General features: G+C 43.1%; 1 protein-coding gene across 1 annotated transcript in view; it reads left to right on the top strand.

Moving 5' to 3' along the window:
• ALG13 (ALG13 UDP-N-acetylglucosaminyltransferase subunit) overlaps window positions 1–12,026 on the top strand; it is a 302,253-nt gene that overhangs the window by 270,379 nt on the left and 19,848 nt on the right. The window contains exons 25-26 of the mRNA XM_075324885.1: window positions 7,067–7,159; window positions 7,257–7,297. Coding sequence (XP_075181000.1) covers window positions 7,067–7,159; window positions 7,257–7,297 — 134 coding nt within the window. The remainder of the gene's footprint in view (window positions 1–7,066; window positions 7,160–7,256; window positions 7,298–12,026) is intronic.

A 12,026-nucleotide genomic window follows, 5' to 3' on the forward strand; every position in this document is an offset into this window, starting at 1 on the left:
TCCTGGGCCCCAGAGCCGCTTGTGTGGGCCCCCCAGAGCCGCGTGTGTGTCTGTCTGTATGTATATATGTAGCAGAGCTATGTGTGTATGTATGTATATATGTAGCAGAGCTATGTGTGTATGTATGTATATATGTAGCAGAGCTATGTATGTATGTATATATGTAGCAGAGCTATGTGTGTATGTATGTAGCAGAGCTATGTGTGTCTGTAGCAGAGCTTTGTGTGTCTGTAGCAGAGCTATGTGTGTCTGTATGTCTGTAGCAGATCTATGTGTGTCTGTATGTAGCAGAGCTATGTGTGTATGTATGTAGCAGAGCTATGTGTGTATGTAGCAGAGCTATGTGTGTATGTAGCAAAGCTACAGTTAGGTCCAGAAATATTTGGACAGTGACACAATTTTCGCGAGTTGGGCTCTGCATGCCACCACATTGGATTTGAAATGAAACCTCTACAACAGAATTCAAGTGCAGATTGTAACGTTTAATTTTGAAGGTTTGAACAAAAATATCTGATAGAAATTGTAGGAATTGTACACATTTCTTTACAAACACTCCACATTTTAGGAGGTCAAAAGTAATTGGACAAATAAACCAAACCCAAACAAAATATTTTTATTTTCAATATTTTGTTGCAAATCTTTTGGAGGCAATCACTGCCTTAAGTCTGGAACCCATGGACATCACCAAACGCTGGGTTTCCTCCTTCTTAATGCTTTGCCAGACCTTTACAGCCGCAGCCTTCAGGTCTTGCTTGTTTGTGGGTCTTTCCGTCTTAAGTCTGGATTTGAGCAAGTGAAATGCATGCTCAATTGGGTTAAGATCTGGTGATTGACTTGGCCATTGCAGAATGTTCCACTTTTTTGCACTCATGAACTCCTGGGTAGCTTTGGCTGCATGCTTGGGGTCATTGTCCATCTGTACTATGAAGCGCCGTCCGATCAACTTTGCGGCATTTGGCTGAATCTGGGCTGAAAGTATATCCCGGTACACTTCAGAATTCATCCGGCTACTCTTGTCTGCTGTTATGTCATCAATAAACACAAGTGACCCAGTGCCATTGAAAGCCATGCATGCCCATGCCATCACGTTGCCTCCACCATGTTTTACAGAGGATGTGGTGTGCCTTGGATCATGTGCCGTTCCCTTTCTTCTCCAAACTTTTTTCTTCCCATCATTCTGGTACAGGTTGATCTTTGTCTCATCTGTCCATAGAATACTTTTCCAGAGCTGAGCTGGCTTCATGAGGTGTTTTTCAGCAAATTTAACTCTGGCCTGCCTATTTTTGGAATTGATGAATGGTTTGCATCTAGATGTGAACCCTTTGTATTTACTTTCATGGAGTCTTCTCTTTACTGTTGACTTAGAGACAGATACACCTACTTCACTGAGAGTGTTCTGGACTTCAGTTGATGTTGTGAACGGGTTCTTCTTCACCAAAGAAAGTATGCGGCGATCATCCACCACTGTTGTCATCCGTGGACGCCCAGGCCTTTTTGAGTTCCCAAGCTTACCAGTCAATTCCTTTTTTCTCAGAATGTACCCGACTGTTGATTTTGCTACTCCAAGCATGTCTGCTATCTCTCTGATGGATTTTTTCTTTTTTTTCAGCCTCAGGATGTTCTGCTTCACCTCAATTGAGAGTTCCTTAGACCGCATGTTGTCTGGTCACAGCAACAGCTTCCAAATGCAAAACCACACACCTGTAATCAACCCCAGACCTTTTAACTACTTCATTGATTACAGGTTAACGAGGGAGACGCCTTCAGAGTTAATTGCAGCCCTTAGAGTCCCTTGTCCAATTACTTTTGGCCCCTTTAAAAAGAGGAGGCTATGCATTACAGAGCTATGATTCCTAAACCCTTTCTTCGATTTGGATGTAAAAACTCTCATATTGCAGCTGGGAGTGTGCACTTTCAGCCCATATTATATATGTAATTGTATTTCTGAACATGTTTTTGTAAACAGCTAAAATAACAAAACTTGTGTCACTGTCCAAATATTTCTGGACCTAACTGTATGTGTGTCTGTAGCAGAGCTATGTGTGTCTGTAGCAGAGCTATGTGTGTCTGTATGTATGCAGCAGAGCTGTGTGTCTGTAGGCATGTATAATGTGTATCTATGTATGTCAGTGTATATGGCTGTATAGATGTGTCCGTTCTATATGTATTTTTGTGAGTTTGTCTTTAAATATGTATATGTATGTGTATGTATGTGTGTGTCTGCGTGTGGATGGGGCCCACTGGGACTCTTCTGCCCGGGGCCCACAAAAACCTGGAGCCGGCCCTGACCCTCATCAGACGCTGCGTGTCGGGCAGGAAACAGAGGACAGATCCTGAAGCTCCGCACAGTGTAGGCAGCGGAACGCAGGAATCTCTCCTCTGTTCCTTGCCCGACACTTTTCTCTGTGACACACGCTCGCCCTGATATCGTCAGTACGGCGCGCGTGTCATTTGAAAAGTTCCCACCCGGCAGGAGAAGCTGCAGCAGCCGGGGCCGTATGGAGAGAGGCAGCGGCGGGGGCTCCTAGGAATACAGCGTCGGCGCAGCCTGGCCATATGAAGGAGAAGCAGCTCAGCGGGGGGCTCGTACGGAGGTGTCTGAGGACGGGAACGATAAGAAGAGAGGTGAGTGGTTACTAGTAACCTGCGGGGACAATGGGGGCGGGCGGGCGGGGGGCTGGGGGAGAGGGGTAACTTTTGACAAATATTTGGGGTGTAGTGGTTTAGTATATGGGAATGTAGTTTTACAGGTGTGGTATATGGGAGGGTGGAGTGGTGTAGTTTTATAGGTGTGTAGTGGTGTAGTATAATACAGGTGTATATAGGAGTGTAGTATAATACTACACCCCTATATACACCTGTATTATACTACACCACTACACCCCTATATACACCTGTAATATACTACACCCCTATATACACCTGTATTATACTTCACCCCTACATACACCTGTATTATACTACACCCCTATATACACCTGTATTATACAGGTGTATATAGGGGTGTAGTATAATACAGGTGTATATAGGGGTGTAGTATATTACAGGTGTATATAGGGGTGTAGTGGTGTAGTATAATACAGGTGTTTATAGGCGTGTAGTGGTGTAGTATAATACAGGTGTAGTATATAGGAGTGTAGTATAATACAGGTGTATATAGGGGTGTAGTATATTACAGGTGTATATGGGGTGTAGTGGTGTAGTATAATACAGGTGTTTATAGGGGTGTAGTATAATACAGGTGTAGTATATAGGAGTGTAGTATAATACAGGTGTAGTATATAGGGGTGTAGTATAATACAGGTGTAGTATATAGGAGTGTAGTATAATACAGGTGTAGTAAATAGGGGTGTAGTATAATACAAGTGTAGTATATAGGGGTGTAGTGATGTAGGTTATCACAGGTGTATATAGTGATGTGCTGCAGTTAATTACAGGTGTAGTATATAGTGATGTAGCATATTACAGGTGTATATAGGGGTGTAATGATGTAGTATATAGTGGTATAGTATATAGAGGTGTAGTTTATTACAGGTGTAGTGTATAGCGATGTATATTACAGGTGTAGTATGTAGTGGGTGTAGTGATGTAGTATATGGGGATTATGTGTGTATGTATACATTGTGTGTATGTGTATATATATTATACACGCACTATATATGCGTGTTTGTGTGTGTATATATATATGTGTGTGTGTGTGTGTGTATATATATATATATATATGTATATGTATATATGTATGTATATATATATATATATGTATATATATATGTATGTATGTATGTATATGTATGTATTATATTGAACATTACATATATGTTTAAAAGGTACACTGTGACTGAAAAAAGGGGGCGTCACAAAATTACATAACACATAATGTCGTATAATACCATGTAAAACCATACCGTGGTGTGGGTGAACTAACAGGAGATAATGCAATCGTGTAGTATATTTAATGTACCGTATATGCCGGCGTATAAGACGACTGGGCGTATAAGACGACCCCCAACTTCTGCCCTAAACTTACCCCTCTCAAACACACTGCACCCCTTCACATGCTTCTGTCACAGTCTGCAGCCCTCATATGCCCCTCACCCTGCAGCCCCCCTCACCCTCATGTCCCCTCTTTTCTTATTACCAGTCATGTGTCCAAATCTCCTTCAGGATTCAGTGTCTTGCTTTCTGCCCGGCATCCTGTGTCTCCTCCTACACAGTCACATGGGCGTGACATCATCGCAGGTCCTGCAGGATGGAGATTCCGTCTGCTGTGCAGGTCAGGACTAGGACTCCTGCAGCTCAGACATGGCTGGTGGCCTCTCCAGGTCAGGGGCCCCTCTACTGACACTGGGCTCCCCTGACTCACAGGTCGGCCACTACACAGCGGCACTACACATAGACGCAGAGCGGCTGCCGGGCCCCTATGTGTACTAGTGCCGCTGTGTAGTGGCCGGCCTGTGAGTCAGGGGAGCCCAGTGTCAGTAGAGGGGCGGCTCACTTCTCGTTCCCCCGCTGATCCGGTCTCCTCGGCGCGTCCTCCATTGCTGTCGCTCGCTGACCTCTCAGCAGGCGCGCAGTGATGACGTCACCGCGCTCGCTGCAGAGCTGTCAGAAGAACGCCGACAGTCACAGCGGGGTGAATGATAAGAGAGAGAGCGCGCCGCTCACTCTCTCATCATTGCTCTCAATTGTATCGGCACCTGCGATGCCGATGCAATTGAAAGCTCGATCCTCGGCGGGGGGCGGTGACAGCGCGGCTACCGGGCCCCCCTGAGTGGCGGTGCGCCACTCCTGCCACCGCGAGTGGGCCCCCCCCCGGCAGCTGACCGGGTTTGCCGGGTGCTGGCGCCGGCCCTGATATATATCCGGCGTATAAGACGACCCCCCACTGTAGCCATTATTTTAAGGGGGTAAAAAGTTGTCTTATACGCCAGTATATACGGTAAATACAAATATGCACATATTAATCATATCACATATACACATATGCTAAGAATAGAGGCAAAGAGCACTAAACTGCAGCTGGGGACAAACTACAGAAGCACAAATACCTATCTCCGTAGTAGCCAGTGCAGTTCACCCAGACCACCGCAATGGAATTCATTTAATGCAGGAGGCAGTAATAGATGGAGGAAAAAACCCTCAAAAATGTCAGAGTACAATTAAGGGTGTACATAGTAGCGAGATATTTACCGAACTAATGATGTAATGCTGCCTCCTGGTAAGGAAAAGGGACGCCCACACCCCGACGCGCGCACGTTTCGTTGCCGTCTTCTTCAGGGGGTGGAGTCATCTAATTACAGGAATTTAAGTATACGTAAGCAACCAATAGGTGAAGAGATGTGAACCTACGTAGTGGCCAGACATAGTGGGGTATCACGTGGGAGAGTGTCAGTACATGTCATAGAGAGCTCATCCAATCATATCGGTGTGGCGCTACGGTGGGGATGGTAAATATGACTAAATACACAACAAATGCAAGCATAGTAAGTCTTATGATTAAAGTACATAACAGTCCCAACACGATATAGTCATAATGACTAATATAGCTGATTTTAGCAGCAATCAAACACGCCCGCAGAGTGTCACATGACATGTAATAGTGCGTCATGCATGGGGCGGGAACGTACCTCGTAGCTCTAGCGATATAGTTTTAAGATAAGATTGTGTATGGAGAGAAAATGTACAAGCGTTCAAAGTTATATCAAGAAGTTTTAACCGTATATCATACACATTATAAATAAGAGCCATATAAAGCCGATGTTATGGGCAAAGGGGTCACACCTTCAAGCAATCACATCACTCCTACACGCCCACAGAAATCATGCGACATATACAATGCATCACATATGGGGGCGGGAATATACCAAGCAGCTATATAGCATATAATTCCAAAATCGGAATATACATATAAGATCAGCGCATATGTATTCAGGTGATCAACATCATAAAATGGATCAATAATACATTTAACCAAATATCTTTAAATGTTATAATGGTGCAGCCACAGGGTTAATGTTGTGAGAGACGGAATGCAACCAAATCTTCCAACAATTAAATCACTAATGTTGCACGCCCTCAAAAAGTCACAAAGTACTTTAGAACACAAAATTTTGTATATGATACCATTATCATAACCTATATACCTACATAAAGAGCTCATATTCATAATGTGTAGCAAAAGAATAATCATAAATAATAATAATAATATAATAATATATCATTATTCCAAAACGAATAAAAATGTGAGGGAAAATGACATTACAGGTGTATATAGGGGTGTAGTGATGTAGTATATAGTGGTATAGTATATAGAGGTGTAGTTTATTACAGGTGTAGTGTATAGTGATGTATATTACAGGTGTAGTATGTGGTGGGTGTAGTGATGTAGTATATGGGGATTGTGTGTGTATGTATACATTGTGTGTATGTGTATATATATTATACACGCACTATATATGCGTGTTTGTGTGTATGTGTGTATATATATATATATATATATATATATATATATATATATATATATATATATATATATATATATATATATATATATATATATGTGTGTGTGTATATGTAGAACAGAGTTAATTATATTAGTCCGGCCCTCTAAAACCATCCCAATTTCTCATGCGGCCCCATGGGAAAATTAATTGCCCACCCCTGTTCTAGAGCAAACATTTTTATGTTGAAGGTTTAGTCTCTGGATCAATAAACATAGTACACTATTCGATAAAGCAAAATGGTGTAGACTGTGCAAATAAAAACTTTGCTTTACTTGAGGGTTAAAAAGGAGGTCTAGAAAGGTGAAACAGATCTGCCAAAACCCTACCTGGTGTATACTACATTGTCATTCTACATTAAGCCAGATAAAGCTGATAGCAACTAGAACACAGGAGAATGCCAATACTGGCTACAGCTACATTCACGTCTGGGCTGGGAGTAGGACTAGGTGCACTTGTTAAAATTATGCAACAAACCTTTGGAGAATTTTGAATGACAAAACCAGCAGATCAGTTGGTTACTATACTCTAAATTTACAGTATAAAATGTTGTGTTTTTTTTATAGTTACACCTGGCTCTGGAGAAATGGGGGACTGTACAGTTCCTCTACCTCCCCCACCTTATTCTTGCGACCCTAGTGGCAGCGATCTACCAAGAGGTACAAATAAAATATGTTGCTGCTACTTTTTTTTTTTTTTTTCTCCACCCATCCCCAATCACTTCCGCTTCTGACTATTGCTCTTTTCTGGTTTCAGACACAAAGGTTCTCCAGTATTATTTTAACCTGGGCTTACAGGTAATTGGGGTATTTGTTTGGGTGAAAGTTTTTCATTTTCTATGCGGTCTAGCTGGTTGAAGAAACCTTCCATTTGTAGATGATAATGAATATTTTCTCCCAAGTAAAAAAATTTCCTTTCAGTTCTCAAGCAGCCTGGGAAAAATATTGGAATGTTAGCACAATGCACCATTTCTAAATGGTTTGTCCTAAGAAATCTCTTTAGTGATCTCTTCCTGTCTGAGCCTAACGTAAAGGGAACCATTTACCAGATTTTTCCCCTATAAGCTGCCACCACCAGTGAGCGCTTATATACAGCATTCCAGAATATTGTATACAAGAGCCCAGGCCGCTGTGTAAAACAAACAAACAAATGACTTTATAATACTTACCTAAACTGTCGGTTCAGTGCAGATGGGTCCAATGCGTGGCTCCGTTCTCCGGGTGCGGCGCCTCCTCATTCGGCCATCTTCGTCCTCCTCCTAAAGCCGGGGTGCATGACGTGTCCTACGTCACGCACACGCGCCAGCATTGAGGTCCTGCACAGTATAATACTTTGATCTGCCCTGCTAGGGCAGGACCTCAATGCCGGCGCTTGTGCATGATGTAGGACGCGTCATGCACCCCGGCTTCAGAAAGAGGACGAAGATGGCCGAAAGAGGAGGCGCCGCACCTGGAAAACGGAGATACCCATTTGACCGATCTGCACCGAATTAACAGTTTAGGTAAGTATTAGTCATTTGTTCGTTCTACACATGTTAGAATGCTGTATACAAGAGCTCACTGGTGGTGGCCGCAGCTTATAGTCACCAAATCTGGTGACAGGTTCCCTTTCATTTTTGCTCTTTCATTTTTTCTTATCCTTTTTTCCAAGACCTTTAGACACTGTCTGGGCTGCATAGGAGTATAAAGATTGGTGACCGCAGTCATTCGTAATCTGGCTGCCATGTTAAACCTATCAATACCTCTGAAGTGCATTGACATGTGACATACATATACATTCTTTCAATGTTAGGATGAGTTCTATATACTTACCTATGTTTTTAGAGTGAAACCTAGTCATGACTGAAAGTGTTGGCACCCTTGAAATTGTTCCAAAAAATGAAGTATTTGCCCGAGAAAATCATTGAAATTGCACGTGTTATAAACATTTATTTCCTTTGTGTGTATTGGAACACCACAAAAAGAGGGAAAAAATGGCAAATTGGACATAATTTCACACACAACTCTAATAATTGCCTGGGCAAAATTGTTGAAACCCTTAACTTTTATATCTGATTGCATACCCTTTGGAATAAATAACTGCAATAAGTTGCTTCCTATAACCATCAACAAGCTTCTTACACCTCTCAAATGGAACTTTGAGCCTCTCTTTTTTTGCAAACTGTTCCAGGTTTCTCGTAATTGAAGGCGCCTTCTCCCAACAGCAACCTTGAGATCTTGCCACAATGTTCAATTGAATTTAGATCCAGACTCATTTCTGATACTTAAGCGCTTTGTTTCCATTCATTTCTGGGGGCTTCTTGACGTATGTTTGGGGTCATTGTCCTGCATGAAGACCCATGACTTAGGATGCAAACCCAGATTTCTGACACTGAGCACTACATTGGGACCTAAAATCCTTATGTAATCTTCAGATTTCATGGTGCTTTGCACCTAGTGCCAGAGGCAGCAAAACAACCCCTGAAACATCTTGGTACCTACAGTCAAAATGGTGGAGGTTCAGTATTCTTTCCTTTTGTAGGCCTCATTTTGGTTTCAGTATACAGTAATAAAGTTCACATAGGAAAAAGTATGAGTGTTAATCCAACCAGAACAAAGAAAAAAACATATAAAATCACAAATTTATTAATTAAAAAAGAGCTCCAACAATATGAATTATATACCGTATCACCATGTGTGTAGATTTATCATATTTGATAGCAATATTCTTCACTGTCACAAAGTCACAAAGAATACAGTACATGGGGGAAGACCTCTTACCCTATTTATCCCTAAAAATATCCTAAGACAAACATTTTTCTTTGGCCCACAAGACGCTTCCCCATAAGGATTTTGGTTTCCTCATATACATTTTGGCAAACTACAGTGTAGGTTTTTTTGCCTGTCAGCAGTGGGAACCTCCTGGGTCTCTTGCCATTGCGTTTCATTCAAATGCAGGACAGCTTGAATTTCTTTGGAAGTTGATTGGGGTTGCTTATCCACCTTCCGAACTATCCTGTGTTGAAACCTTGATGTCCAGGGAAATTAGCTACAGTGCCATGGGTTGTAAACTTCGATTGTTGCGCACCTTGGACATAGGAACATAAATATCTCTGGAGATGGACTTGTAACCTTGAGAATGTTGTTTTTCAACAATTTTGGTTCTCAAGTCCTCACACCTCTCTTCTGCTCTATCTGTTCTCCACGCTTAAGGTCCAGTCACACTAAGCAACTTACCAGCGATCCCAACAACGATAGGGATCGCTGGTAAGTTGCTAGGAGGTTGCTGGTGAGATGTCACACTGCGACGCTCCAGCGATCCCACCAGCAATCCGACCTGGCAGGGATCGCTGGGGCGTCGCTACACGGGTACATGTGCACAGAGCAGGAGCCGGCACTGACAGTAAGAGCGGAGGAGGCTGGTAACAAAGGTAAATATCGGGTAACCAAGGACAGGGCTTCTTGGTTACCCGATGTTTACATTGGTTACCAGCCTCCGCAGAAGCCGGCTCCTGCTGCCTGCACATTTAGTTGTTGCTGTCTCGCTGTCACACACAGCGATCTGTGCTTCACAGCGGGACAGCAACAACTAAAAAATGGCCCAGGACATTCAGCAACAACCAACGACCTCACAGCAGGGGCCAGGTTGTTGCTGGATGTCACACACAGCGACATCACTAGCAACATCGCTGCTACGTCACAAAAGTTGTTCGTTAGCAGCGATGTTGCTAGCGATGTTGCTTAGTGTGACGGGGCCTTTAGTGTGGCACACAGACACAATGCAAAGATTAAGACTGATTCTCTCTTTATCTGGTTTCCGGTGTTAAGGCCCCGTCACACTAAGCAACATCGCTAGCAACATCGCTGCTAACGAACAACTTTTGTGACGTTGCTAGCGATGTTGCTGTGTGTGACATCCAGCAACAACCTGGCCCCTGCTGTGAGGTCGTTGGTTGTTGCTGAATGTCCTGGGCCATTTTTTAGTTGTTGCTGTCCCGCTGTGAAGCACAGATCGCTGTGTGTGACAGCGAGACAGCAACAACTAAATGTGCAGGCAGCAGGAGCCGGCTTCTGCGGAGGCTGGTAACCAATGTAAACATCGGGTAACCAAGAAGCCCTGTCCTTGGTTACCTGATATTTATCTTTACCAGCCTCCGCCGCTCTCACTGTCAGTGCCGGCTCCTGCTCTGTGCACATGTAGCTGCAGGACACATCGGGTTAATTAACCCGATGTGTGCTGTAGCTAGGAGAGCAGGGAGCCAGCGCTAAGCAGTGTGCGCTGCTCCCTGCTCTCTGCACATGTAGCTGCTGCACACATCGGGTAATTAACCCGATGTGTGCTGTAACTAGGAGAGCAGGGAGCCAGCGCTAAGCGGTGTGCGCTGCTCCCTGCTCTGTGCACATTTAGCTGCAGCACACATCGGGTAATTAACCCGATGTGTGCTGTAACTAGGAGAGCAGGGAGCCAGCGCTCGGTGTGCGCTGCTCCCTGTTCTCTGCACGTGTAGCTCCGTGCACTGGTAACCAAGGTAAATATCGGGTTGGTTACCCGATATTTACCTTAGTTACCAAGCGCAGCATCTTCCACGCGGCGCTGGGGGCTGGTCACTGGTTGCTAGTGAGCTCACCAGCAACTCGTGTAGCGACGCTCCAGCGATCCCTGCCAGGTCAGGTTGCTGGTGGGATCGCTGGAGCATCGCAGTGTGACATCTCATCAGCAACCTCCTAGCAACTTACCAGCGATCCCTATCGTTGTTGGGATCGCTGGTAAGTTGCTTAGTGTGACTGGACCTTTATTTTCATATTGCCCACACCTTGCCACATGTTACTTGCCACATGTGCGTTTGAATGTACATCACATACTTGAAACTAAGTTGTTTACCCGCAATTTTGAAAAGGTGCCCATAATTTTGTGCAGCCCATTTTTGGTCTTTTGTGTGAAATTATGTCCAATTTCCATTTTTACACACTTAAGACATACTGGACAGCAGTGTTAGCAACCTCTTTTTATCTCAGCATTCCTAATATCTCCTGAATAAGATTAGAAAAAAAGTAGACAGCAGTGTGAGTAGTTTTTTTTGGGGGGTTTTTTCGTTTTTTTTTTTTCCATCCATCTCAGCAGTCAGCACCGTCTGTATCTCTAGTATTGGATCAGAAGAATAGGTGCAAAAGCAGTATGAGCAGCCCCTTCTTACCTGAGCACTCCTGATTTTATAAAGTGATTTTACCTACCTAGACAAAACGAGTGTGATTTGCAAATTAAAGAGGTTTAAAAATTGTTTTTATAATCCTATTTAGAAATATATTCATCTTATTTTCTTAATTTTTTAAAGTAAACAATTGTTTTCTAATTTTGTTCCATATAATTTTTTTTAAATTGTTATTAAAAACACTGCATTTTGTAGCTGATTAAAGGAATCAAAGGGTAAATCTTTTTGTATGCTGTAAATTGGCTGCTCGGAGTCCAAACTGTAATGAGTTTAATGGTTATAAATTGACACTATAATACTCCAATTTTAAATCTTTAACTGTTTCATGAAAATGGCAT

Source organism: Anomaloglossus baeobatrachus, chromosome 9, assembly GCF_048569485.1.
Source record: "Anomaloglossus baeobatrachus isolate aAnoBae1 chromosome 9, aAnoBae1.hap1, whole genome shotgun sequence".
NCBI lineage: Eukaryota > Metazoa > Chordata > Amphibia > Anura > Aromobatidae > Anomaloglossus > Anomaloglossus baeobatrachus.